The sequence below is a fragment of the Sorex fumeus genome, unplaced genomic scaffold (assembly GCF_029834395.1).
Source record: "Sorex fumeus unplaced genomic scaffold, SorFum_2.1 ptg000029l, whole genome shotgun sequence".
Classification (NCBI taxonomy): domain Eukaryota; kingdom Metazoa; phylum Chordata; class Mammalia; order Eulipotyphla; family Soricidae; genus Sorex; species Sorex fumeus.
The window spans coordinates 17,800,122-17,826,790 of NW_026606086.1; the positions used below are offsets into that span (position 1 = coordinate 17,800,122).

At 63.3% G+C, this 26,669-nt stretch overlaps 5 protein-coding genes across 9 annotated transcripts; all 5 read right to left on the reverse strand.

The window, feature by feature from the left end:
• Positions 1–449: 449 nt before the first annotated feature.
• PCYT2 (phosphate cytidylyltransferase 2, ethanolamine) lies at positions 450–4,211 on the reverse strand. Of its 2 annotated transcripts, XM_056115737.1 has the most exons (13): positions 4,054–4,211; positions 3,548–3,636; positions 2,535–2,696; positions 2,329–2,395; positions 1,987–2,071; positions 1,868–1,912; positions 1,564–1,702; positions 1,405–1,487; positions 1,245–1,322; positions 1,109–1,174; positions 974–1,039; positions 811–899; positions 451–740 (listed from the first exon to the last, which is right to left on the reverse strand). In XM_056115737.1, exons 1-13 carry the CDS (start codon positions 4,140–4,142, stop codon positions 659–661), a joined length of 1,140 nt encoding a protein of 379 aa, XP_055971712.1. In that variant the 5' UTR covers positions 4,143–4,211; the 3' UTR covers positions 451–658. The 2 variants fall into 2 exon arrangements, with proteins under 2 accessions (XP_055971713.1, XP_055971712.1); XM_056115738.1 differs by lacking the exon at positions 3,548–3,636 and having other exon boundaries at positions 450–740; positions 4,054–4,172.
• A 223-nt stretch (positions 4,212–4,434) lies between these two features.
• On the reverse strand, positions 4,435–8,061 carry SIRT7 (sirtuin 7). Of its 2 annotated transcripts, XR_008792617.1 has the most exons (11): positions 7,915–8,061; positions 7,719–7,856; positions 7,535–7,639; positions 6,846–6,916; positions 6,697–6,769; positions 6,457–6,555; positions 6,151–6,387; positions 5,952–6,032; positions 5,768–5,874; positions 5,391–5,475; positions 4,838–4,977 (listed from the first exon to the last, which is right to left on the reverse strand). XR_008792617.1 is itself a non-coding variant. In XM_056115733.1 (10 exons), the coding sequence occupies exons 1-10, from the start codon at positions 8,005–8,007 to the stop codon at positions 4,782–4,784; spliced, it is 1,200 nt and encodes a 399-aa protein (XP_055971708.1). In that variant the 5' UTR covers positions 8,008–8,061; the 3' UTR covers positions 4,435–4,781. The 2 variants fall into 2 exon arrangements, 1 of the variants encoding a protein (XP_055971708.1); XM_056115733.1 differs by lacking the exon at positions 5,391–5,475 and having other exon boundaries at positions 4,435–4,977.
• A 45-nt stretch (positions 8,062–8,106) lies between these two features.
• Positions 8,107–13,421, reverse strand: MAFG (MAF bZIP transcription factor G). Its single transcript, XM_056115747.1, has 3 exons — positions 13,402–13,421; positions 11,833–11,895; positions 8,107–11,746 (listed from the first exon to the last, which is right to left on the reverse strand). Exons 2-3 carry the CDS (start codon positions 11,866–11,868, stop codon positions 11,294–11,296), a joined length of 489 nt encoding a protein of 162 aa, XP_055971722.1. The 5' UTR covers positions 11,869–11,895; positions 13,402–13,421; the 3' UTR covers positions 8,107–11,293.
• Positions 13,422–16,653: 3,232 nt separating this feature from the next.
• Positions 16,654–19,019, reverse strand: PYCR1 (pyrroline-5-carboxylate reductase 1). 3 transcript variants are annotated; one of them, XM_056115734.1, is made up of 8 exons: positions 18,616–19,019; positions 18,426–18,496; positions 18,037–18,216; positions 17,731–17,952; positions 17,558–17,650; positions 17,303–17,466; positions 17,053–17,180; positions 16,654–16,885 (listed from the first exon to the last, which is right to left on the reverse strand). In XM_056115734.1, exons 1-8 carry the CDS (start codon positions 18,992–18,994, stop codon positions 16,842–16,844), a joined length of 1,281 nt encoding a protein of 426 aa, XP_055971709.1. In that variant the 5' UTR covers positions 18,995–19,019; the 3' UTR covers positions 16,654–16,841. The 3 variants fall into 3 exon arrangements, with proteins under 3 accessions (XP_055971709.1, XP_055971711.1, XP_055971710.1); XM_056115736.1 differs by having other exon boundaries at positions 16,654–16,790; positions 17,038–17,180; positions 18,616–19,018; XM_056115735.1 differs by having other exon boundaries at positions 17,038–17,180; positions 18,616–19,018.
• A 2,182-nt stretch (positions 19,020–21,201) lies between these two features.
• On the reverse strand, positions 21,202–22,498 carry MYADML2 (myeloid associated differentiation marker like 2). The gene has a single exon (XM_056115741.1). The coding sequence runs from the start codon at positions 22,202–22,204 to the stop codon at positions 21,281–21,283; it is 924 nt and encodes a 307-aa protein (XP_055971716.1). The 5' UTR covers positions 22,205–22,498; the 3' UTR covers positions 21,202–21,280.
• Between the last annotated feature and the right edge of the window lie 4,171 nt (positions 22,499–26,669).

A 26,669-nucleotide genomic window follows, 5' to 3' on the forward strand; every position in this document is an offset into this window, starting at 1 on the left:
GTTCCATTTGCACGGCGCGCTGAGTCTCCTATGAACCTCCCTGCACAGCCACGCCTTGGCCCTCGGCGTCTTGTGAGTGCAATTGCGGGGTGGGGAGGGGCACGGGGAAGGGGACTGTAAAGATTCGGACTCTCCCCTGGCCACCTTCTGCCCACAGGCTGTGTGCGTCCAGGACATCGCCCCGAACCTGCAGAGCTGTGAGCGACTCCCGGACAGCCTTGCCACCTTCCAGTGCAGAGCCGATGTGTTCCTTTCGCTGCGTGGCAACTGTCACAGTCCCTGAGCCCCCTCACCCTGGCCTGCCCCCACCCCGCTGTAGCACTTAAATAAATGCATGCACTTCCAGTCTCCTGGGCCATTGGGGGGGGGGGGGGCTGAAAGGCCACCCTAGTGCCCACTCCTTCCAGACGCCTGCTGGCCCGCGGCTGGTGGGGAAGGAGGGCCAGACAGCTCCTGGCGGCAGCTTTATTAGGGGGTGGGCAGCAGACGGACCCCAGGTCCGTTCACTCTGCCTGTGGGTTGCTGGCCCCTCTGACAGCTCAGGGGACAGGATGCAGAGCCAAGCCAGCACAGGGCAGCGCCCCGAGACTCAGCTTGTTTAAAAAGTGCCAGATTTGGGCTGGGAAGCAGCGTGGGTGCTGGTGCGCCGGGTCAGAGGTCACAGCTGCCCGCTTCGCTGTGCCTCCAGAAATGCCAGCTCCTTGGCCTCTTTCTTCTGGTTCCGGGTCTCGTACTCCAGCCTGTGGGGGTGGGGGCGTGAGCCTGAGCCTGTGCGAGGCCGGGCTGACCCCACCCCCGCCTGCAGCCCACCTGTTCTGGATGATTCTCTGCACGATGAGGTCAGTGGTGAGGTCGCTGCTGCTGTCCACCTGCCGGAAGATGCCCCTCTTCTTGGGCTCCTGCGTGGGCGAGGGAGAGGTGATGTCGAGCCCAGAGCTCAGGGGGCTTAGGGGATCCTGGAGCCAGAACCCACCTGGTAGGGGTCGGAGCCGTCCCTATCAGGCATGATTTCTGTCTTGCCATGGCACACTAGGTCCACCTGGAGGAAGGGGGGGGGTCAGGGGCAGCGCCAGTCCACCCCCCCACAAACCCCAGCCCGGGACCTCACCTTGAAGTGGTCTAGGAGCTCTGCTGTGACTGAGTATGGCGCGCCGATGACCACTTCAGACACATACTGTTGGGGATGGGCGGGTGGGTGAGTGGGGCGGGGCGGGGGCGGGGCGCGGTGGGGAGGCAGCACTCACCCTGCAGGCCAGCACGCTGAGGGTCCGCTCCTGCAGGGTCATGATGGGGTAGTTCTTCCCCTTGTAGTGATTCACCTCCTGGGGAGGCGGGCGTGTCAGGTGGGCCCCCGGCCCAGTGGTGACCTGGGGTCCCCTGGGCGCCCCCTTCCCTGCCCGAGACCTGGTCAAAGTGCAGGCCTGCGATGATGTAGGCCCTGTCCGCCAGGCTGTGCACTTTCTCCAGGAAGTCCACGTGCCCGATGTCTGTGCTTGGGTTAAGGGCGACTGGACTGAGTAGTCCCCTGTCCCCTGCCTGCCCAGCCAGTCCCCCTGAGGATACGGAACAGGTCAAAGGCACCGGCCACGTAGATGATGGTGTCTCCAGGCTGGGGCTCCTTCCCAGAAGCAAACTGGATAATCTTCTGGGATGTCTGCAGGAACTGGGACAGCCCGGTCCAGGAAGACCGGCCCTGCGGGCACTGCGAGCCAACAGAGACGGGGCAGCATTCAGCCCTCCGTTGACCCCCCCACCCTCTGGGCCTGGGAGGAAGGAGGGGTGGGGCACTGGAAGTGTCTGCCCAGCAGCTGGTTCCAGCCCTGGGCGGGTCCAGAGGGCAAGGTCAGGCTGCCAGGCCAGCACTCACCTTGCCGAAGCTGTCGGCATACTCCCGGTACTCAGAGGACATCTCCTGCAGGACAGTGGGGGCTGAGAGTGGGCCCCTGTGCCCCGCGCCCGCCCATCCCTCGCACCTCTCCCACTCACCTGGCTGCTGTGATGAGCCTTGGTGGCCAGCAGCATGCGGCCCACGAGGTCCGTGGTGGACACGCCCTGGGTACGTTTGCACTCTCTGGGGACAAGAGCAAGCACTGTCACCCAGTCACACCCTCTCCAGCCCCAACCTGAGAACAGCCCTGCAGGTGACGGAGGCCACCCCACCGTCACTTGAACTCTGGGCTGCTCATCATAGGAACAGGGTGATGGGGATAGCGTCCTGCTGAGCTGGTGTGGCCTCACTGTCCCCCTCTGTGGCACTCAGACCCTCCAGAGTCTCTGCTGAGGGAGACTCAGGGCCTGTGACTGGCAGGGGGGCTCCCTGGGGCTCACCGGTAGCGTCCGGCCCGCTTCACTTCCTCATACGTGTCATGCCCATCTGCTGTCAGTGTGATGTCATCTGCAAGGTGACCAGAAAGACCCTTAGGGCCACGGCCCCTCCTAGTCCTTCTGAGGGCACAGCTGGGCCTATAACCTTCACGGCCCCCAAACACCTGAAGACCTGGGGGACCCCGCACCACCCCGCCCTGGCTACTCACTGCCGTGGACACAGAAGTCGCAGTTATACTTGTCCAGTGTCTCTAGCGTGGTGACGTAGGGGGCAGCCGGCACCACCTCATCCACCCACTTGATTGCCTGCACCATCCTGTACCGCTCCTCCTGGGTGAACACTGGGGGCCCCTTGTGCTTGGAGATCTCCGCTAGGTCCAGACAGAGCAGGCGGCTGAGCGCGGGCGGCCCGGCTGTGCATCCTGGTCTCAAGTGTGTGTGTGAGGGGGTCTGGGAGGTGTGAGAGATCTTGGAGGGTGTGGGAGAGGGGGGCCTGGGAGGCATGTAAGGGGAGGCCTGGGGGGTGTGGGGGGCATGTGGGGGGATCTGGGGGACTGGGAGGTGTGTGAGGGGGTCTGAGGGGCATGTGACGGGGGTATGGGTATGTGTGTGTGAGGGAGTCTGAGGGGTATGTGAGGGAGTCTGGGGGGCATGTGAGGGGGTCTGGGTGTGTGTGTGTGAGGGAATCTGGGAGGCGTTTGAGGGGGTCTGGGGGGCATGTGTGAGGGGGTCTGGGTGTGTGTGTGTGTGAGGGGATCTGGGGGACATGTGAGGGGGTCTGAGGGGCATGTGAGGGGATCTGGGTGTGTGTGTGTGAGGGAGTCTGGGGGACGTTTGAGAGGGTCTGAGGGGATCTTGGTGTGTGTGTGAGGGAGTCTGAGGGGTGTATGAGGGGGTCTTGGTGTGTGTGGAGGTCTGGGGATGTGTGTGAGGGAGTCTGGGGGACGTTTGAGGGGATCTGAGGGGTATGTGAGGGGGTCTGGGTGTGTGTGTGTGTGTGTGAGGGAGTCTGAGAGGCGTCTGAGGGGGGCGTGTAAGGGGGCCTGGGGGGCATGTGAGGGAGTCTGAGAGGCGTATGAGGGGATGTGGGTGTGTGTGAGGAGGTCTGCGGGCCTGTGTGAGGAGGGGGTCTGAGGGGCATGTGAGAGGTCTGGGTGTGTGCGTGACAGTGAGGGCCGTATGATGGGGTCTGTGTGAGTGGGGTCCGGGGCGCCCTACCTACCGTCTGTGTGCACACCCACGATGAGGTAGTCGCCCATGGCTCTCGCCTGGCGCAGCTGGTTTGAGTGGCCGTAATGCACCATGTCGTAGCTGTGGAGGTAGGGCAGGGCAGCCTGTGTGTGCATGAGGGGCACGGGCGGGCCTCCCTCTGGGGTCAGTTTCTCGGGGTCTAGGGCCTGCGGCCGGTCAGGGGTCCTCTGGCCCTTCCCCGAGAGCACGGGCCACGAGCGGGCGCGGGGCGGGGTGACTCGCCGCGGGGTGCGCCCGGTGTGCGGCCTCGTGGCAGGGCCAAGGTCAGAGTCCGGCGACACGCCGTCCCGCGGGGCCACGGGCCGGCTCCCCCGTGCGGCCGCGCAAGCCGGCCCCGGCGCGGGCCAGGCGCCGCTCAGCCTCGGCGGCCGGGGCGGGACGCGGGGCCCGGGGCGCCACACCGGCCCGGCCGCCACCCCCGCGTCGCGAGACCCGCCGCGCCTCCCGCACCCCGGCGCCCCCGCTGCCAGCGCTCACCAGCCGTCGCACCACACCCGCACGGCGCGCCGGCCCGCGGGGCCCGGAGGCTCGGTGCCGCCCGCCGCGCCGTGCCCGTTCCGTAGCATGATCCGCTGCGACGGCGGCGGCGCGGCCCGGCGGCTCCGCGGCTCCAGTGGCAGGCGGCCCCGCCCGCGCCGGCACGCAGCGTCACGCGGGCCTCACCCGCCGCGGCCGGCCAATGGCGGCGCCGCCTCACCGCGGGGCCCCGCCCCGGCCTATGGTGGCGCCGGCCCCGCCCGCGGCCCCGCCCCCGCGCTCCGCCAATGGCGCGACCCTACCCGTAGCCCCGCCCCCGCCCGCAGCCTAGGGCCCCCGACGCCGGACCCGGAGCGCGCAGTCACGCGAGGAGCCAGGAGCTGGCAGAGACGTTTAATGAAGGTACAGACGCTGGCTCGGAGCCCGAGTCCAGAAAAGGTCGCTAGAAAGTGGCTTTTAGTAAAAGTGGAAGCGGGCGAGGCCCTGAGGCGAGACAGGGAAGGAGTTAAGGCGGAGCGGCCCGGGGCGCAGCCCGGTGCTGGGGGGGGGGCTAGCTGGGGGCAGGTTGAGAGCGAAGGGGCTGTAGAGGGAGGGCCACAGCGAAAATGTCTCTCCCAAGAATTCCCTGTTGATTCATGAGGCCGTCCTCGCACCCATAGTGCGATGTGTCCCGGATCCAAGTCTGGCCATCTGCAAAGTGCCCACGGAGCCCCCGCTCGAGTGCCGCGTTATGTGACTTTCCTCCTTTTTGTGCGCTTGGCGCAGCCCCGGCCAAACCAGCCGCCGACGACAGGGGCAGGGCTGGGCACGGCTGCCTGGTCTCCCGGCACCTCCTCGGGGCTTCTGCACAGCTCCTTCCGGCTGTGGCTGCCTTCTTCATCTGCGCGCAGCGGGGTGGCCAGGGAGAAGATAGGGTCCTGCCACCTAGGAAAAAGGGCAAGTGGGGTCAGGTGTGTCCCGGACCTGGCAGCCTCAGGGGCCTCGGCTCCTGTCCCTGAGTCACAGAGCTGTCGCAGGAGGGGTGGCCCCACCCCACCCACCCCAACTCCAAGGTTGTCACCAGCCTTGGGGCACACAGGGGCGGCAGTGGCCCTGGGCTCCACTGTCCACGTGCACGGCTGGGGCAGGTGGGCTAGACCCTCTCCCCCTTCCCCAAGTGGGTGGGCGCCTACACACTAGGGCGTGAGGAGACCATGTGTCTGACTGAGATGTAGAACCACAGCAGAAACTTAGGGTACAGATACGCACTGATAAAGAAAATGAGCTACGTCAATGTCAAAACAAAAGGTACAGGACACAAGAGGCCCACAGCACAGAACACCACGAACATAACATACAAGAATTGCCAGGCCCGGAGGCGAAGGAATCCTTAATTCTTGAACCCTTTGATTAAAAGAAGTTATTGATTTCCCCTATAAGACCCTGAAAATTCACAGAGAAAGAAAGTGTAAACTTTTTACTCAATACAGACACCATGTCTAAATCATCACACATTTCTATAAGCAGTTCATGTTTCCCCCAAGGCCGCCAGCTCCCAAACCCAGTGCTCTCCGCACGGGGCACCTTCCCCAGGGTCTGCCTGGAGGGAGGGGCCGTGCCCCAGAGGGGCCTCCATCTGAAGCAATGGGCAGCATCAGGCCTCAGGTGCCACTGCAGAGCCTCAGCCTCGGCCTCACCGGCTCGCGGACAGCCCCGCCGTGGCAGCCACCCTCACCTGCTGTAACAGGGGATCTCCAGGCCCAGCTCGTCCATGAGGAGTCTCATAACATCGTCACACTTCCCGTGCAGCTTCAGGGCAGCCCAGTCGTCCTTTGGGGTCCACTGGGGACAGGAAAACTGAGTAAGGACAGCCCTTGTGCCTTCCCAGTGGCGACAGACGCGGCACGGAACCCCATTACCTGTAGGTTTACAATGTAGAGCTTGGGTCTCCGGCTGGGGGGCTTGGCCATGCACCAGAGACGTGGGTACTTCTTTAGCACCTGCAGGAAGGGACGGACACGGAGTGGGCATTAGGACACAAGGCCGCAGGACCCGGCCCCCCGGGGCTCAGCGGGCGTGGGCTGGGTGGGCAGCCTGCAGTGGACGCCCCTGGCGTACCTTCAGGCTGGAGCCCAAACACAGGATGGTGTCGGCCTTGCTGGCAGCCTGAGTGGCCGCCTCCCAGTTCAGGGGCTGCCCCAGTGTCCCCCTCTCCCCGAAGTGCACGATGGTGTCCCGGAGCTGGGCCCCACACTTGTGGCAGGTCCGACCTGTGTGGTGCCGGTGGAGGGCAGTGCGCTCGGTGACGTCAAACACCCGCACGTACTCCCTGTTGGGAGTGCAGGCAGTGCAGACCTGTGGGGAGAGGGTGAGCGTGGCCCGAGGCCGCCTGGCTAATCCCCCCACCCAGCCCAGAATTCTCACCTCGATGTACATATTTCCGTGCAGCTCTGAGATGGCCGTGCGGGGCAGCCCGCTTCGCAAGTGGAGCCCGTCACAGTTCTGGGACACCACGTGCTGGACCTGCAGGGGACAGGGTCCGGAAGAGGGCAGGGCAGCAGCTCAGCCCCCACTGCTCCTTAGGGCCAGTCACGCTTGGGTCCCCCGTGCGCTGTGGGACTGTCCCTGGGGTCTTGGCCACCGCGGGGCCGCCACAGTGCTCACCAGCTTCTGCTCATGCAGGCGGGCGATGCTCATGTGCGTCAGGGTGGGCTCAGCTTCGCTCAGGTCGGCAGCGCTGCCGGGGAGGGACAGGGTGAGGTGGTGCTCAGGCCAAACCACAGCCACCGCCGAGGACACGCCAAGTCGCTTACCTGACCCGCTGGCCTTTCTGCAGCAGTGTCCATACTCCGTTGGGGCCTCGGTAATCTGGGATCGAGGCTGCCTGCGTGTCAGAGAAGGGACACGGCAGGCGCTGGCGAAGCCCGAGAGCGGGAAGCGAGGCTTCTCCTGAGCGCCGGGGCCATCGTGCTGCCACGACCTGCAGCTCTCAGCCTGCCCCGCTTGCGCTCCCTGGGGCCTCCCTCCTCCTGACCTGCCCGCCCCGTGCCAAGGAGCCCCGAGCACAGGGGCCTGCAGCCGGTGCTCAGACCCGAGGAGTGAGCTCTCACCTGCCATCGCGCCAACAGGTGCTACCCCACGTTCCCGTCGCAGGCCAGCCGCTCCCTGCGCAAGTGCACCTGACCCACTGCCCCCAGCGCCCTTCCCAACACTGCCGGAGAGGGGACAAGCCCACCGCGGCAACCAGCTCACATTCCACACAGGGCCCTGCCTGCACTCTCGCTCGGAGCCGCTCTCACAGCAGGGGCGCCTGGGCTCCCGCCCAGTCCTGCCCAGTTCTCAAGCCGGGCCCCTCACCTGAGCTCAGATGCGCCGGGTGGGAGCGGGCCCCGCCCTCCCGCTCAAGTCCCTGCGCTCTCCCGTCCCTCTGGGGCGACCCGGGGCGGGACCTCGCCGCCCCCTCCGCGGGCCGCCCACGCGCCCCTCCCCGCGGCAGGCCTACCGTGCTGATGCCCGCGCCGGTGTAGACCACCAGGTGCCGCGCGCTGCGGACGGCCGCGGCCAGCTCCTGCACCTTCCTGCGCAGCTCATCGGGGTCGTCGCACAGCTGCGGGCGGGGGCGGGGCGGGACCGTGAGCGCTCCCGCCGCGCGCGCGCCCCCGCCCGCCGCGTCCCGCCCGACTCGCCTCCTGCTGCCGCCGCTTGAGCCCCTCGCGCCGCCGGCTCCGGCCCTGCAGCTCGGTGACCAGATCCTCGCTCTCGGCCAGCAGCCGGCCCTCCTCGGCGCTGCGCTCGGCCGCCGCCTTCCTCAGGATGCGCGCCACCTGCGGGGGGCGGCAGTGAGCGCGCGCGCGGCCGCGGGGCGGGGAGGGGGCAGCCTACCTGGCGCCGGCGCTCCCGCCGCTGCTCCTCCCGTAGCCGCCGCGCCCGCTCGGCCGCCTTGCGCTCCGGCCGGCTCAGGCCCCCGGCGGCCATGGCGCCCGCCGCTTCCGCTTCCGCCTCGGCTCCCGGCAGCCCGCGCGCGCCCCGCCCTTCCGGCCCGCCCGCGCGCCCCGCCCAAGGAGGCACCTGCAGTCTGTTTAAAAGGTGTTTATTGGTCATATACAAAATAAAGAAAACCTTATATATCACAAACGTACACTATGTACAGCAATAAATACCGGGGGCCCGGCCCAGCGCCGCCCCGCCTGGACAATAATTTAGCAATAAATACTGCGCCGGGCAGGTGGGCCCGTGCCCGCCCCAAGTGACCCAGCGCCCACCGAGCTCGCCCAGCACACACTGGGCTCCCCCTGGACCCCGGCTTCGAGGTGGGCGGGGCAGGCAGGATCTGCACATCTCTGCTCGGGGCCGCTTGGCAGAGCAGGTGGATGGGGCAGCCTCCTTCTGGGCCGCTCCTGGTAGCCGGCTTCAAGGCTCCAGGAGTGAGCAGAGGGCAGGGCTAGGACCAGGCTGCTGAAGGGGCCCGAGCCCCAACAGGTCTCCTGGACAGGGGTCTCCCCGGTGGCAGGCTCAGACCCTGCACACCACGGCCCCGTCCTCGCGGGCACTACCAGGGCGGCACCAGCCACAGCGTCCAGTACAGTGGCAGGACGGTATCAGCGGGAGGGCACCTGCCTGGGCAGATCTGGCTCTCTGCCTGCTCCAGACCCAGACAACCAGCAGGAAGGCAGGAACACGCCACAAGAATGATTCAGTGGCTTCTGGGAAGAGAAATTGTTAGCGTGTTGGTTCCCTTCACCAAACCACAGCCTAAAAAAGCGACACACAAGACCCCAGAGCGGAAGCGGGCCAGCTCACTGTGGCTCGGGCCAAACGGTCGCCCAGAGTGGGCACAGCAGGGCTGGGAGGGGGCATGGGTGCCTGTCCCAATGCAGGTTGCAGCTGCCTGAGCCATGTGCCAAGGTTACGGCTGCCAGGACAGACAGGGACCAAGCACCAACAAGAGAGACCTGCAGCGAGTGGCCGCAGGAGCCACTGCCACACAGGGCCACAATCTGCCTGCCAACAGGGCCCGCTCAGAGTGGCACAGGGCAAGGTGCACTACGGCTTCATCGATGGAGACACAGGTCTGCAAGATGTGGCCAACGCCAATCTTCAACACCATGTCGGCAGAACTGAGAGAAACAGCACATCAGCCTCAAAGTGGGGAAACTGAACCGACAAGAATCGAAACACAAGTCACACAGGACACAGGATGCACAGTGAGGAAACCAAGGCAGAGGGACGGGCAGCACCAGCTTGCCAAGACCTGGTGGTTCCAAGTGCCAAGGAGCAGCCCCGCAAGGCCCACAGAGGCATGGCCCCCAGCTCCAGGAGCCCCTCCCAGCGAGGGCCAATCCCCCTTTGCGGCTGCACACATGGGTCTTGTCCAGGTTGATGACCACCAGCAATGGGACTGCAGCACTGACCCAGGAAGACAAAGCAGGTGGCGGGCAGTGGGCAAGGCCACTGCGAGGTCAGTGGGGGGTGTGACTGAGCAGCCAAGGCCAGGAGAGCCTCCAGAATGAGAAGCTGAGGAGCGAGCTCAGGCCATGGGCACCTGGCCCAATCCACCTGCTCACATGGTCTACCCTGCCTGGTCACACATGTCCCCACCAGCTACACTTCTGTGCTTTTCAGGGATTGGAAATGCTAACCAGTGGCCCCAAGGAGAGGTCAAGGCCCAAGTGGGCAGACAGGGAGGCCCCTCCCGACGTGGGTAAAATACCCAGAGAAGAGCCTGGGAGGATGGCCACCTGGGGCTCCTGGAGGGGCACAGACTGTCCAGAGAGGCACATCCAGGAGCAGATGGGCTGGTGTCTAGAAGACTGGCTCTGCAGAGAGGCCAGCAGCCGGCCCTTGGAGACTAGCCCTTGTCCAGCCCTGGTGGAAGACCTGCCCCCCAGAGCAAGGCAAGAGGGGGCTGTCCCAGGTGGTCCCCCAAACCACCCAGGTCTGCCCCAGAGCACGGACGCAGTTCTGGGAGAGCGGGCGCTGGGCCCACATAGAGCCCGGGCATAGAGCTGCGGGGCTCAGAAGGAAGACAGCAGGCCAGCTCAGCTGGACCATGCTACCCACACCACCAGTCCCGGAGGGCACAGGAGCAGCGGGAGGGGCCCAGGCTGGCTCTTGGGGTCACCCACTGTGCCCACCTAAGACATGTGCGCAGCCGAGGGCCAGCAGGGGACGAGATGAGGAGGCCTGGACAGCGCCAGGCAGGAGGGCGGCGCTCATGGGTGGACCCCGTGCACACAAGCCAGTGGAAGCAAAAACACAACCAAGTCCAAGGAACAAACACAGGAAGACGGACACAAGAAGTGACACCCACAGGTCAAAGGTCACCAGAAGCACCAGCACATGACGCTGCACAAGAGCCACCAGGCACAGACGCGGGCAGGAGTAAGTCACTTTCGGTACAATTGCAAAGAGGGCCTCAGGGTGGCCGCGCCTTCCCAGGCGTGCGGCTCAGCTTTTTTTTTTTTTTTTTGCTTTTTTCTCTTTTTTTAAACTAAGTTTTATAAATAACGTCTGATAACTCTGCATATAAAAACTAAACCTCAACAGCCACAGAGATTTGTCTGGAAGTTTACAAGAAGGGTTTTTTTTTTCCAACTAGCAAAGTTTCTACTATACTTTCTTCCCTTTGCCATTTATACCGTCAATTGTTCTTGAATTTTTTTTTTAAAAAGACAGTTTTATAAATACTCTGCAGGTTTTTTTTCTTCTTTAGCTTTTAAACATATAATTTAATAACTTCGTAAAATGAACTTCTCTCTTTTAAATAAAGGGCTATGTAACCACACACAGGTCATGTAAACAGTGACACGGACCACCGAGGACACACTGACACGCCCTGCACCACATCACGACCAGCGCCAGGGGTCCTGCCCGGCAGCGCCCGCCCGCCCGCATGAAGCCCAAGCCGGAGCCACGCCGGCCCAGGCCGAGCTGCCCTGACCACCTGCCACAGCTGTGGCGGGACTCGAGGGCAGGAGTGAGCCCCAGGCTCACCACCCCGGCCCATCCCCACGGGACCTGGGCACCAAGGGGCCTGGGCCATCCCGTGTCACCGCAGCACCGACCACACCCCACATACAAAAAAGGCGATGACATTGGCGATGACGAGATCAAAGGGGGCTCAGCTGGCGCCCTCAGGTGCAGGTTGTGCTTTGCAGGGAGGGGAGGAGGTAGGAGGAAGGGGGGAAGGGGGGGGACAGGGCCACCCAATTCGCCACACACGCCCTCTGGCCCCTCGAGACCCGCCTGCGCCAGCGCACCCCTAAGACCTGGCATCTGTTTTGGACTTTACTATTGTGATGACGCTGGTGGCGGCCACCTTGCCGGGAACGAGGGGCCCCAGGCTGGCGGCCAGGGGCCCCCGAGCAGGCGCCACGGGACTGCGGGCCACGGTCCGGGCGAAGGTCTGCAGGGCCTCGTACTTGGAGCGCAGAGCGTCCAGCTCCAGCTTCATGCTGGCGTTCTCTGAGGCCAGCTTCTCCACCTCCTGCTGCAGCTCCGCCTTCTGCTTCTCCAGCTCCTCCTTCTGCGTCACCCGCTTCACGCGGCAGCTGGCGGCATAGCCGCGGTTCTTGAGTGTGCGGCGCCGCTGCTTCAGCTGCACGATCTCCTCCTTGGACAGGCCACGCAGGTGCTGGTTCAGCTCTCGCACTGACATGGTCACCAGCTCCTCGTCCGTCAGGCTGGTGCCATTCTCACCCGGCTCCCGCTTCACCTGGGCGCAGGAAGCACAGGGTTCAATGGCAGCCCCAGCACTCCCCAGCCCGCCCCCCCCAGAAGCCGCCCACCCCGTCCACTCACCTTCAAGGCCTTGTTTCCTTTACTGGGGGTCGTCATAACCCGGGGGCACAGCAAGCAGGCACTCTGGGGGTGAAGGAACACAGATCAGGGCCCTGGAACCACCGTGTGCGAGTCCCGGCCGACCCCAGGCAGCGGGGCTGGGGGAGTGCAGAGGGCCCAGGAGGGGCAGCAAGGAGGAAGCCTGGAGGAAGCCCGCAGCTTTAAAAATAACCCAGAGCCCTGAGCAGGCGGCTGCTCAGTTCCCCGAGTCATGCTGACTCAGCACGCCGCCAGCCCGCCACTCCCCAGGCCAGCAGCCAGCACAGCCCTGGGCCGGGCACAAAGGCCGTCCTGGCCAACGGGAGGTGTGGTGGCCCAGACCCCACGCCTGCCCACGTGAACTTGGGTGTCCAGCCTCCTGCTGACTGGTGAGCCCCTGGGCTCAGTAACTTCATCTGTACCCATGCTCCACCCACCCTTGAGGCGGGTGCCTCTTTCGGCCACCTGGTCAGCAAATACAGTACAGTGGACAGAAACCCAGCAGCTTTCCCTACCCAGCCTCCCAGGATCCACAGAGAAGCACAGCAGTGAATCGTGCCCCCACTGAGGTTACTTCCAGAGCCAAGACCCAGGAAACAGGGCTGAGGTCCGAAGGTGCCCAAGTCCGCACACCAGCCAGCACCTGGCTGACCCTCCACCGCACAGAGGCTCCAAGTTCGCTCCAGGAAAGTGACCACTCAGACACATTTGCTGAGACCAGCGCTGGGGAGCGGCTGGGGGCAGCTAACCCCCTTCCCCCCATACTCCTTGAGCAGGGTGGAGGACAGGGATGAGGGTCCCTCCCCTGGCACCCCAGCGTGGCTGACACCGCCAGCCAGGGGCATCTGGGTCCTCTGCCTCCGCCCCCAACTGCTCTGGGAAACTTTCTGGGCCGCGGGAGAAAGGTGTCCCCGCGCGCACATCAGGTCCAGCCACAGAGCTGGCCTAAGCCCTGGACAAACACTGGACAGCACCCTCTCGGCACCCCCCACAAAGGAGTGGCTTTGAGGGACGCACCCCCCAGCGGGCAGCGGAGGGGCGGAGCCGCTCACCGACCCCCAGCCTCAGCGGGTCGGGGCAGCTTCTACGCGCAGGCCAGCGGGTCCACTGCGCCCGGGGGTCCCCGCCCCGCGCCAGGACCTCAGGACGGGCCGCCTCCTGCCCCCCCGCGGCCCCCGCGGCCCCGCGCGCCCTCGGCCCCGGCCGGAAACCCGCGCCCCACGCGCCCGGCCCGGCCCGCGGCCCCGCCTCGGCCCGCTCGGTCCCCTGCCCGGGGAAGCGGCGGCCTCGCGCCCACGTGCCCGCGGCAGCCCCCGGCCCGGCGCGGTGACCTCATGCTGATGACTCAGCAGTCCCGGCCGCCGCGTCCCCCGCGCGGGGACCCCGGCTCGGCCCGCGTGGCCGCGGCGCCCCCGCCCCGGCCCGGGCGGCCCCGCGCGCCCCCCGCCCGCGCCCGCGCCCGCCCGCCCGCGCCCCCGGGGAGCGAGGCCCGGCCCGGCGGCGCGCGGAGCCCGGTCCCGCCCGGCCCGCCCGGCCCGGTCCCGCACTCACCCAGCACACTGCGGCCGGGCGCGGCTGCGCGCGGGGGACTCCGGGCCCGGGGCTGGGGGGCGCCGCCTGCGCGGGCCGGGCCAAGCGCGCTGGGGAAGACCGGGCCGAACCGGGCTCGCGATCCGCCGCCGCCGCCGCCGCCGCCGCCGCCGCTCCTCAGACGTCACATGATGTTTGGTCACGTGGGCTCCATTCATGAAGCGGCGGCGCGACCGGCCGCGACTTAAAGGGGAAGGCGCGGGGCGGCGGCGGCGGCGGGGGGCGGGGCCGGCGCAGTGCGCACGCGCGTCGGGCCCGTTGCCCCGGCAACGCGCGCCGCGCCCGGCGGCTCTCGCGGGACTCCGGGCCACCGCCCCGCGCCGCGCCTGCTGGACCCGGGAGGGCTCCCTGCTCAGGTGGTCAGCGCGCCGTGGGCTGGGCGGCCCCGGGCCAAGGCTCGCGGCCACGGACAGCTGAGGCAGCGAGTGGCGTTTCCTTTTTTCTTAGTGTTTGGGCCACGCCCGCGATGTACAGGGTTGACCCGGGCTCTGCGCTCAGGAATTGACCAGAACGGTGCCGGGGACCGAACCCAGGCGGGCCCTGTGCACGGTGAGCGCCCTCCCCACGGTACCTGGCGCCAGCCCCAGGTGGTGATTTCTGGGCCTCCCACGGCTGCCCACTTGTTTTGGGGGGCTCGAAGACCCCTGCCTATCCATTACCCTTGGTGTGGGGCCCGTTGTCACTGTCACGCTTCCAGTGACCCTGGCACTTGCCATACACGAGGCTGTGGCACAACGGGACCCCACCCAGTGCTGGCCTCTCCCTTGGCCTCGGTGGCCCTCTCTATATGTCCTAGCTCTCGGGCCCGTTCCCTGCGCTCCTGCCACAGTGCCCAGCAGAGGTCCTCCAGGCAGGCTCCAGCTGCTCAGCTTTTCCTGCGTCTTCCAGCGCCGTTGAGCTTACACATCCCTCTCTTGAGTCCCCTCCAGGTGGGACCTCTGGGACCCCCAGTCCAGCTGGGGGCCTCTCTGCGGGTGCTCACTGGAACCCCCCAGCAGAGGGACCACTTGGCACACAGAGCCTCGGAATCCCCTCTTGTAATGCTCACTCAAGGCCAGGGCTATCAGACTATCCGGGCAAATACTTCACATCTCACCTGTGGTCCATGTAGACATGAAGATTCAGTACTGTAGGTTAACCTATTTTGTGGGGTCACCGCAGTCACGGGGGTAACCCCAGTCCTCTTAGCAATGTCCCAGCCCTGGAATCACTTTCTTTGCTTTTTAATTTAATTTTATTTTTGCTTTTTGGATCACACCCAGCAATGCACAGGGGTTACTCCTGGCTCTGCACTCAGGAATTACTCCTGGCGGTGCTCGGGGGACCTTATGGGATGCTGGGAATCATACCCAAGTCAATCGCATGCAAGGCAAACACCCTACCCACTGTACTATCACCCCAGCCCCAGCTTTTTTTGTTTTTGGGACCACACTGCAAGATGTTCAGGGATCGATCCTGGTGGGGTTCGGGGGACCCTTTGGGTGCTGGGGATCAAACCTGGGTCAGCTGCCTTCAGGACAAATTCATCTGAGTCATCCTTCCCGGGAGCCTGCCTGCACCATCGGGGGTGTCTCCTGTCCCCACTACACAGGAGGCTGGAGCATCGTGCTGCTGCCCACGTATGGTGGTCCCGGGCTGGGACTAAGGTCCACAGCCCTCAGGTGAAGTCAAGGTCCCTCCATAGGTGTGGACACAGAGTGCTGGATGACATTGGTTTGTCCTTGCTCCTCCCAGAGGGAGCTTAGGTTATTGAGTTACTCCCACTACAGTGCTCCCAAGGCTAACCCAATTCCGTCAGGCACTCCCAGTCCTATCTATTTATCTTTAACCTCTCCTTTGTGCTCCTCTTCCCCTACCTGTTAATCACTTATATCCCCTTATCAGACCTTGTAACTTGTAAAGTCGAGTTTTTCTGAGGGCTCTGGATTTTGTGTAAGTGAATTATTGCTTTCCTCTTTCCTTTATGTTCTTTGCATGGTTTAGGAATAGCCTTTTTCGGGGGCTAGAGCAATAGCACAGTGGGTATGGCGTTTGCCTTGCACGCGGCCGACCCGGATTTGATTCCCAGCTTCCCGTATGGTCCCCTGTGCACCGCCAGGAGTGACTCCTGAGTGCAGAGCCAGGAGTCAGCCCTGGGCATCGCCAGGTGTGACCCAAAAAGAAAAAAAAAAAGGAATAGCCTTTTTGTATAAACATAGGAAAAGAGTTGATGCTGTGCCTTTGTAACATGGGAGTTAATTGATTCTGAATAATATTTACTCTGGGCATCCATAATATTTACGTAAGCCTCAGTTACCCTTACTTCCTAATATTCCCCAAGGGAGGATCCCAGCAAGGGACTTGGATGGGCTGAGGGCAAGCAATAAGCTGCCTTTGCATCAAAAAGGGACAGGTTAAACACCATAAGATAATAAGTTAAAAACACATGGAACAAACTCTGTCATGACCCGAGAAGTAACTGAATAAGGACCCTGCTGGGGTTAGGAAAGACTAAGCTGGCCTGAGGATTGTAGTCTGAGATATACAGAGAGATGTCCCCAAGAAGAGCCCCCTTTAAGTTTAATACATCTCCTACTGTGTTCATACAAACACTGTAGCACTGTCCTCCCGTTGTTCATGGATTTGCTCGAGTGGGCATTAGGAGTGGGCATCAGTAATGTCTCCATTGTGAGACTTGTTACAGTTTTTGGCATATCGAATATGGCACAGGGAGCTTGCCAGGCTCTGCTGTGCAGGCAGGATACTCTCAATAGCTTTCCAGGCTCTCCAACAGGGGTGGAGGAATCGAACCCAAGTCAGCCGTGTGCAAGGCAAACGCCCTACCCACTGTGCTATCGCTCCAGCCCCGTTCATACAAAATGACTAGAAATACTAGTATTCAATATGATTGGTTAAATGGATTACTAGCTGAGGAAAGGAGAAAGCAATACGCCCTCAGATGGAATCCCACCCTTGAGCAGATCTCCTAGTAATCTAGAGTGCTGAACCCCCAGATGAGATTTCTTCCTTGAGTTCATCTCCTAGAACTTTTCCTGAAGGAAGGGCTCTATATCTGCTTATTGTCATGAAAATATTCAACCCCACCTGTGTGTACCTCACCCTTCACACTTCGAAACTTAAATAAAGGGTCACTGATTACCAACCGGCCAGCCTGGGTAGGCGGTTCTCAGCCAATGAACACACCCACACTTGAACTCACAGAGGAGAGCACTGGGCTGGAAGCCAGTTTATTGAACCCAAAGGCCCAAGAGGAAAAGTGGGCCGCAGAGGGGCTGCCGGGCCCCTCACTCTGCTCAGATGGGAGGGAGGGCAGCTGTTCCAGCACCAGGTCACCGATCCATGTCTGGCGCCTAGGAAGGTAATGTGTGCCTCCACAGACATCAGGAAAGGGCGTGGGAGATTCAGGCACACCCTGGGTGGACCTCAGCTTCCACACTTGGGGTGCCTAGAGGAGGGAAGTCCCATGCAGGGTATATAAACCCCCCCAAGCTTTCTCAGCTCCAAGAAAGGGGGTCCTGACGGGCTTTTGGGCAGAGGGATCAGGTGGCTCATGAAATACGGCCCTCTGTGCCCCAGGGGGAGGAGGCCCAGTGTCACCTCAGTCCCGCTTGCCTAGAGGGGCTGGACCACAGGGCGCCGATGAGGTCCTCCGTGAAGAGCTCAGCTTCACCTTGTCCAGAACGGTCCTCTTGATGGCGGCTGTGGGCACCTCCTCGCAGTCTGCCATGGCCTGCAGCTCCCTGCAGGGGAGGGTGGGGGCATGGGGCACAGGTGAGGCCGGATGGAATCTGTCCTCACTCAGCCCCGCACTCTCCAGGCGGAGACTCTAGGAACACCCCCAGGACAGGTGGGCCGCGCCCACCTTGTGCGGGTGCAGGATGCTTCCACAGCGTCAATGAGCAGAGAGCGGAAGCCACCGCTCTCCAGCACGTGCAGCGCGTGGATGCTGGCGCCGCCTGGGGAACACACGTTGTCCTTCAGCTGGCCTGGGTGCTGCTCCGAGGCCAGGAGCATCCTGGCGGCCCCCTGCAGCACAAGGAGAGGGACTCTGTGGCCAAAGGCAGCTGCCTAGTCCATGGCCTGACAGGGGGCTCCATAGGAGCAGGGAGGCACTGACCAGCAGGGCCTGGGCCCCCAGGCGCACGGCCAGGCGTCGCGGGAGACCCATCTTCACTCCTCCATCGGCCAGCGCATCCAGGGCTGTGAAGGCCTGCGGAGAGAGGGCTCAGCACCCTCGGCTGCACTCCCCCGTGGAGGGCATCCGGCCGCCCCCCCCGCCCCCCCCCTCACGTAGGCCGGGCCGCTGCCGCTGAGCCCCGTCACTGCGTCGATGAGGTCCTCCTCCACCTCCGTGCAGTAGCCCACGCTGCCCAGCAGCTGCTCCAGGAGCTCGGCATCCTCCAGCTGCGCGTGTGTGCCCCTGGCGTACACCGTGGCTCCCTCCCGCACCACAACCGGCGTGTTGGTCATGCAGCGGAGGATCCTGGGGGCCGGCAGGAAGGCCGCCAACTTCTGCAGGAGACACAGGGTTGTCCCTCCAGCCGGGCCCTGGCTGTCCCGCCTGCTTTTCCCCACGGAGGGCGCAGCCCAGCAAACCTTCTCAATGGAGCTGATGGTGACGCCAGCCGCGCAGGACACTACCAGGTGCCGCGGCTGTATGTGCGCGCCCAGCTCGTCCAGGACAAAGGGGAGGATGTGCGGCTTCACGGCCAGGAACAGTAGGTCGCTGTGCTTCACGGCCTCCGTGTTGTGCGCCGTCAGGTTCACCCCCAGCTTCTGCGGGGGGACGTGGGCACCAGGTTGGGGGTTCTGCTCCAGCGTTCTGCGGCCGCTCAGACTCTTGCCCATCCGTGAGTCAGGGTCCGTCTGCCACCTGCCCCCACTGGGACCCTAACTCAGGGCCAAGTGTCCTGGCTGCATGGGAACCCCAGCCCCAGCGGAGCCGACAGTCCGCGGTAGCGTCCCGCCCAGGACCCCGAGCCTACCCTGAGCGCAGATACGGTGGCCAAGTCCATATCCGGGGAGCTGGCCATGATCTTGTGGGCAGCCACGACGCCTGCGGGGGACAGTGCTCCCTCAGCCCCCGCCCAGGCGGCCTGGACCCCAACACCAGAGGTTGTCACTTCCCGCAGGAAACCCGAGTGCTGGCCGTCGCTCCTCCGGGCCGGGACCCACCTGCGGCCGTGAAGCCCTTGGCCAGGGCAAAGGCCAGCTGGCCTGCCCCGATGAAGCCCACGCTCATGGTGTCCAGCTGGCAGCGGCCGCTGGACCACACTGCAGGAGCGGCGGTAGGTGTGGGGGGGCGTACCGGCCACGTCCCCGGGTCGCCCAGTCCTCGCCCCAGCGGCGCCCTCCCGGACAGGGACCCAGTCCCGCCGGCCCAGCTCGGCGCGCTGCGTCCAGGGCCCGGGTCCCCGCCCAAGAGGACCGACCCAGGCTCCCGCCACGCGGCACCCGCGCCCGCCGCCCCGCCCCGGCGCGCCAGCCAATCCGCGGGCTGACCGCGCGGCGCCGGCCAATCAGAGGGCGCGTCCGGCGCGGGGGGCGGTTGCATCAGCTGCTAGCCTGCGCTCACGCCCCCGCGCCCGGGCCGGCCTACCCCGAGCGTCCGCGGTGGCCAGGCTGGGTCCGCCCCTTTGTGCCCACTGCTCTCCGGGCCTCGCATCCCCCCCAGACCCAGAGTCGCCCCTCGGGCCCCTGGCTCGGCACGTCATGGAAGCGACCCGGCCTGCAGGCCCCAGTCCCGCAGCACCCTTTGTCCCCTTTTGTTTTCTGTGTGCACGACGGGGGCGGGGACGGGGCGAGGGCGGGGCGGGGGCGGGGGCGGGGGGGGGCGTCAGAGCTACCGCGCCAGCCCTCGCCTGTCAGGCACACACCCCACCCGGGTTTCATCCCCGCATGGGTGCCAGGAGCTGCCAGGAGAGATCCCTGAACACTGCCGGGCGTGCCTCCAGAAACAAAGAATTTCTTAGAAACAAAGTTTCTTACTGTCCAGTTTTGTTTAGGGGTCACACCTGGCGATGCTCAAGGGTTGCTCCTGGCTCTGCACTCAAGAATTTTCTCTTGGCGGTGCTCGGGGACCCAATCTGAGGCCACGGGAAAGGCAAGCGCCCTACCCGCTGCACTGTCATTGCCACGCCAACCCCAAATCTCAAATTTTGGAGCTGGGGACCCTCTCCAACCTCTTCTCTTCTGAGTGTCTTTCCGGTCTGGGTCTCAGCAGCTTTTGTCCTTTGGTTGGTTTTCAGCACTTGCGGTGGCACGGTGGCACTTGTCCAGCAGGCAAGCTTGTGCTCGGCTCTCGAGCTGCCCCAGCTCCTAAAAGCTGCCGGCCCGGACGCCTTCCCTGGGGGCCCACCAGGCCCAACCCCAGCAAGTGCCATGATCCCCTCTGAACATCCCCTGGACCGGCATCAGGCTCATTGTATTGCCTCATGGGAGTGTGGCCATTCAGAGAACGCAGGGAGCGAGGGGGCGTGATCCCACCAGGAATGGGTGGACAGCTGCTGGGTCTGAGGAGACCACAAGCCACTGTCAACATAACCCTGGCCCTCAGGGGCCTCTGGGCTTCCCATCAAACCAGGTCGGGTGCTCCTCTACTCCAGGGCAGGGCTAGCTGGGACCCTGCCTCAGCGTTTGGCATTTGATGCAGGGAAGATCCACAGAGACATCCTGACCCGTGACAACCCATGACAACTCCTATCTCTGAAAATTGTTTCCAAGCCATGACAGTGAATGTGTCTGCCTCCTTGGATTTGTGGATCTGGGCCTGAGGGACCTGGGGGCCAGAGCAGCAGGAGCCAAGGGGCCATGGGGCAGTGGACACGGCAGTGAGGATGGCAGTGGGAGTCTAGGCCCAGGAGGTTCCCGGGACCTTCACTCTAGCTCTGCTGAGTGAGCAGCAGCCTGGGTCTGTCCAGAGGCCTGTGTGGGCTGGAGCCGTGGGGAGGACAGCCCCAAACTCTCTCCCTCGCCCCCTGCCCACAGGCCTGGCTGCCCTCCCCAGGACACTGCCGCTCCCTGCTTTTCCTTCTCCCTGGCCCTGGCGGCTCTCTGGCAGGGAGGAATCACCACTCCCAGCTGATGGGCAGGGTCACCAGCTCCTGTGCTGGGGTCTGTGGATGACCCTGAGTCAGAGGCTGCCTGTGATGTCCAGGCTCCGCATCCCACTGCCCTGGTCAGTCTTCCCCACTCCGAGCAGCCCTGGGAGAGGCTGGATCCCAGTGGGAGCCCACGGCCCGCAGCCCCCAGCCCCCTACCCCGTGCCCCCGCAGCCCTCCCTCTGCATTCTTCACAGGGTCATGCAGATCTGGCAGACCTGACCCTCATTTGCCGTGACCAGGACAGGCCCACAATCCTGCTGAGTCCTGGGGACCCTCTGCAAGCTCCAAGGAGGGGCCTGGTTCCCCACACCCCCCACCATCCACTCTGGTCCTGACTAGTACTTCTTGGGGTGAACCGCCCAGAGGGCTTTTTGGGTGGGCGGCCCCCTAACTCCCGCCTCAATGCTTCTCTCTACAAAGTGGGTCCCGGTACCACAGCAGCACTCAGTAGCCCAGCACTGAGCTCGAGAGGACAGACAAATTGGGGCCAGGATGTCACTTAGCACCAAGCACTGGGCTGCAGATGAGAGAGGGCTCAGTTCAACAGCACAATTCAAAGGAACGACTATTTGTACATCATGTGTATTCTGGGCACCGAGGGAGCAGCAGGCAGGGACAGAGGCAGGACACAGAGAGCAGGGCCGGGCCCTCTCCCCCACCCCACCCCAGCAGCTCCGAGCCTCCAGCCGGTCCCCGAGTCCATTTGTTCACCTGCTCGCCCTACGGTGCTGGCGGGTCTACAGGGCAGGCACAAAGCGGATCCTCTGGGAGTAGGCGAGGTCCACGACGTACAGCAGCAGGTTGACGTAGGTGCAGATGGCCACGACGAGCTGGCTGTCCCAGGGGCAGCTGCCGCGGGCACAGTCTGGTGGCCGCAGGGGCTGGCCGTACTTGGGGTCGAAGGAGAAGACGGGCCAGATGACAGCCGCACTGACGTACAGGAGCGCGGCCAGGAGCGCGTACAGCACCACCAGGCGGTCGAAGGCGCAGCCCAGGCCCCCGGCATGGCCCATCACACTCAGGGCCACCACGACCACCGTGGCCAGGAAGCACAGGCTGTAGACAGCCACACACCACTGTGTGGCGGCATAGCGCCCAGACTGGCTGTCGTGGGCCAGCGCCCCGAAGATGATGCAGGCCACGAAGGCCTGGACAATCTTGAGGAGCCCCGACACCGTGGCCATGTAGCTGGCCACCTGGCCGGGCCGCGCACGCGTCAGTGCCACCTCGGCGGTGTAGGCCAGGAAGAGTAGCCCTGCGAAGACGCTGGCCGCCAGGCGGAAGTCCCGGGTGGTGCAGCCGGTGGGACCAGGCAGGCACCCACTGCGGGTGAAGTAGAGCGGGTAGATCACGGCCGCGGTGGCCGAGAGCAATGTGGCCAGCATAGCGCTGGCCGCCGTGAAGTTCCCCCAGGACAGGCGCAGGCAACTGTGCAGCTGCGTGAGCTCACAGAGCAGCACCAGCGCCGACAGGGCAAAGCAGAAGGCCCAGGCAGCCACGCAGAAGGTGCCCTGGACGCCCTCGAAGCCACCCCGGTGGGCCACCAGGCTGAAGGTGGTGCAGCCAAAGGCCAGCTGTAGCACGCGGGCAGTGCCCACGGGGGACATGATGGCCCCCAGCTGCAGGTAGCCCCCCCCAGGGGGCTCCAAGGTGCTGCCCATCTGGCCAGCCCCCGCCTCACGTGCACCCGGGGGTCCCTGAAGGGCCCGGGCCCCTCTGTCCCCTCCGGGGGCAGCGGTAGGTGCCCGCAGCTTGCGCCTCCAGCAGAGATGACGCGGGTGACATTGCAGCAGGCAGCGCCTCCCCGCCCCCCAACCCTCGGGCTATAAATAGGCACCGGGACAGCCCTGCACCCAGCCTGCTCACCGGCTAAGCCCAGCCGGCTGTCCCCTTTGGAGGAACATCTGACCTGGTCGCACCTCAGCCCTCAGCCCCGGTGGGACCATTAACCCTTTGTCAGCTGTGCTTCCCTGTCTCCACAGCAGCCGCCTCTGTCTCTCCACAGGGCTGGCTGAGGGGAGGAGCCTGGCGCGGTGGGGGCGGGGTTCCTTCGGCCACTCTGGCTGCTGGGCTATGGGGAATGAGGGCAGGCAGCCTCAGGACCCTTTTCCCTCTCTATGCAGCTCCCCACAGGGGAGATGGGGGAGATAGGTGGGGGAGGGAGGGGAGGGAGGGAAGGGAGGGAAGGGAGGGGCCTCGGAGCCCCCCACATGCTACAGCCAGCTTTGGAGGAGACTGTTACCCAGCTCTTTACCTTTTACTCCCTGTTCCTTGACTCCTGGTAGAAAAAGCAGCTTAGCCTCCGCCCACAGCCCATTGGCTGGTCCTTGTGGCAGAGAGCCCTCTAGGGGGACAGCAGGGGAAGAAGAACCAGGGAAGGGAGACCCAGTGCAGGGGCAGGGTCGCTGTGCCCCACAGGCCTGGGATGAGCAGGGCTGAGCGCTGCAGGCGTACAAGAGGGCCTGTCTTAGATGCCTCCTCCCTCCCTCCCTTTCTGCCCAGGGTATGCTCTTCCCCAGTCACCCACTGCCCCCAGGGCACTCTGCAGTCTTTGCCTCCTCTTAGCTCCTGTCTGGAGTCAGTTCTCCCTGACCCCAGCATGCCCAGTTTGTCCTGTGCCCTGGGGTGGGCTCATCCTGCAGACAGATGGACAGAGTGGCCTGCCATGCTGCCTCAGCTGGTGCCCAGTCTCCCTTTCTAGGCCATCGCTAGCACTTCTGTGGAGAGCCCCAATTCCAGGGGGCCCAGGCCCAGTGGGGTCCAGCCCAGCTCTGCCCTGTGTGCTGCCTGTGCATCCACACGTGCCTGGGGACAGTGTGACCCTTCAAAGCAATGGGTCTCTAGCCTCTTCCCTCATCCCAGCTGGGCAACACTGGACCTCACACAGGCCACCCAGACCTCTGGAAGCCCATCCCAGGCCCATGGTGAGTGGACAGAGTTCAACAGACTGATTGTTCAGTACACTCATGCCTCGCACAATGGGGTGATCTGCTGCGGCCACAGGGATTGAGATGCTGGAAGTAGGTCCAGTCCCCACCCTTTTTTCGGTGTGGTCTTGGGCCACATCTGGCAGTGTTCCTGGGTCACTGCTGGTGGTCCTTGGAGGGCCAAATGTAGTGCCAGGGATCAAAAAAGTCTTGGTCTTAAGGCGCGTGCCCTTCACACCTCTGTACGGTCTCTCCAGCTCAAATGTCTCAGTTTTGCTTTGCTTCTGTTTGGGGGCCACAACCTGCAGCACTCCGGGGCTGCTCCTCCTGGCTCTGTGCTCAGAGGCTGTATGTGGAGGGTTTGGAGCCAGGTTTCTCGCAAGGCAAGTGCCTTAGCCTCAGGATTCTCTGAGCCCCATTTCAATTTTTTGTTTTGCTTTGTTTGGGGGCCAAATCTGGTGGTGTCAGGGTTTCCTTCAGTGCTTGGGGTAGCTTCCAGAGGTGGTCAAGAACCAGGGGCTGAAGGAACCTAGCCAGGACACAGGAGATGCGTGAGCCCCACCCACAGCACACCCACGCTTGCCCAGGACAAAGCGCTGCCCCAGAAAGGCCCCGCCCATATCAGACCCCGCCCACAACAGGGCCCACCCATATCCTGCCCCGCCCATGACAGGCCACACCCATGGCAAGGACCCACCCATAGTATGGCCAGCCCTGCCCAAGCAAGGCCCCACCTATAGCAAGGCCCCACCCACAGCAGGACTCGCCCACGGCAAGGACCTACCCATAGTACCATAGTACGGCCAGCCCAGGACAAGGACCTGCCCACAGGAAGGCCCCGCCCTCCCGCCCATCGTTAAGGCCCCACCCACAGCAGGGCCCCACCCATAGGGACACCAGTTGCTGATTGGACCGACTTTTCAGGGTCTTCCAAGTTTTTTGCTTTTTGTTTTTTGTGTTTTCTGTTTCCTGACAGTGCTCAGGGATCACTCCTGGTGGGGCTGGGGGACCGTATAGGATTCCAGGAATCGAACCCAGGAGAGCTGCATGCTCAGGGCTTATTTCTGCTCTGTGCTTAGGGGTCATTCCTGGTGGGTGGGGAGGACCATATGTGGTGCTGGGGTTCCAGTAGGGATTGGATGCGTGCAAGGCAAACGTCTACTACTGTTGATCCAACCCCAGATTTATTTATATATATTGGGTAGGGGACACCCAGGGGTGCTTAGGGTTTACTCTGGCTCTGCACTCAGTAGTTACTCCTGGAGGTGCTCAGGGGACCATATGGGGGTACTGGGGATCAAACACAAGTCAGTCACATGCAAGGCAAAAAGTGCCCTCCCTGCTGTCCTGTCTCTGGCCCCAGATTGAATATTTTAATGCAGTATCTATTAGTATAATTTTTAAAAATGATAATATCTTTGACTTAAAATGCTCATTTTTAAAATTTTAAGACTCGTTTGTTTGGGTGCCACACTCAGCGGTGCTCAGGGGTTACTTCTGGCTCCACGCTGAGGGGTCACTTCTGGTGGGGCTCAAGGAACCATAAGGGGGGGCTGGAGCTGATAGGGCGTTTGCCTTGCACGTAGCCAACCCGGGTTCAATTCCCAGCATCCCATATGGCCATATCGTCCCCTGAGCACAGCCAGGAGTAATTCCTGAGTGCATGAGCCAGGAGTAACCCCTGAGCTTTACTGGGTATGAGCCAAAAAGCAAAAAAAAAAAAAAAAAAAAAAAAGGAACCATAAAGGGTGACAAGGATGGAGCCCAGCTGGCCATATGCTTTACCCACTGTAAAGGCTCTACCCACTGTACTATGACTTGGGCCCAAGACTTCATTTGTAGCATGATTCAGATGTGCAGAGAAACTGGGCAGAGAGATTGTCCCACACTGGGCATGTGTTCCCACTCCTTAGTCTTGCATGGAGGCGGAAGTTAGTTAGATAAAGCCACTTCTCCTACTCCTGGACTCACAGGGCCCTGAGCTTCTGTCCCTCAGGCAGTGGTATCTCTGGGACTCTCTGGGCTCAAGGTCCAGCGTTTTCTTGTGATCACATGGAAGGAGGTGGGTGAGTTGGGGGTGAAGAGTTCCTTGGTGCCCACCCACATGTCCCAACAGGATTCATCAGCTGATCCAGGTGTGGGGTCCCCCCTGGCATACTGTGTCCCTGAGGGATCTCTGTGCCCAGCACACACTTAGGGTCTGAGAGGTTTTGCTCTTTCTTCTCTATGGGGGAGTCCTCGTAATGTGTTGTTCTGTTTTCTTTGGGGGCCACTCTAGCAGTGCTCAGGACTATATTCAGTGCCAGGCTGGATGGGAACCAGGGTTGCAGCATTAGTATCTGCATGTTAAGGTACACTTAATTCTGCACTGTCTCTCAGACCCCATCTATATAACTTATTTGGAAAACCGGGGTGGGGGGTCTTTTTTCTTCTGTTCCTCTTTTTACTTCATTTTTTTTGTGGGGTGGAAGGACACCTGGCAATTCTTAGGGGTTACATTGCTCCTAGTTCTGCACTCAGAAGTCAATCCTGGCAGTGCTCAGGGAACCATAAGGGGAGGTGGGGATCAAACCCAGGTGGGCCATGTGCAAGGCAAACACCATCCATCCTGTACCATCTCTTCAACCCCTTTATTTTTTATCGTTAGGAGCCTCTGGGCACGATTTCATCCTTTGGGTAGAATTCAGATCTGTGTTCTTTGTGCTGTGGTCTCACCAGGGCCACAGTGGGGCTGTGTCCACTAGCACTGCACCACCTGCTCCGCTCTCTGGGACACGAACAGCAGGGTGAGGTGCAGGGGTCCCAGGTCTGCTGGAGACAGAGACAGATGGGAAATGCCCGAAGTGTCCCTCTCCACAGCCCCCAGCCTCCAGGCTTTCCAGGTGAGTGGGGCGCACACAGCCCTCTCCTGGGGTGCCTAGCTCACTGCAGGGAGCACAGGGAACCTGCAGCATGCTGAACCCACCGTTAGAACTTGGCAGCGGGCACAGTGGACAGAGGTCTCCCCAGCTACAGCCAGGCACGGAGCCCAGCGCTCAGCCCGACAGGCACCGGGAGCGCGTGCGCGTGCGCGCAGCGGGGGCAGCGCCAGGCTTGTCCCGGCGCCGCCACTAAGGGTCAGTAGGGCCCCTATGTGAGATGTCTGAAACTGGGGCGCTGGGGGTGGCCACCCCTTGGGGACGTCAGCAGAGCTCTGACA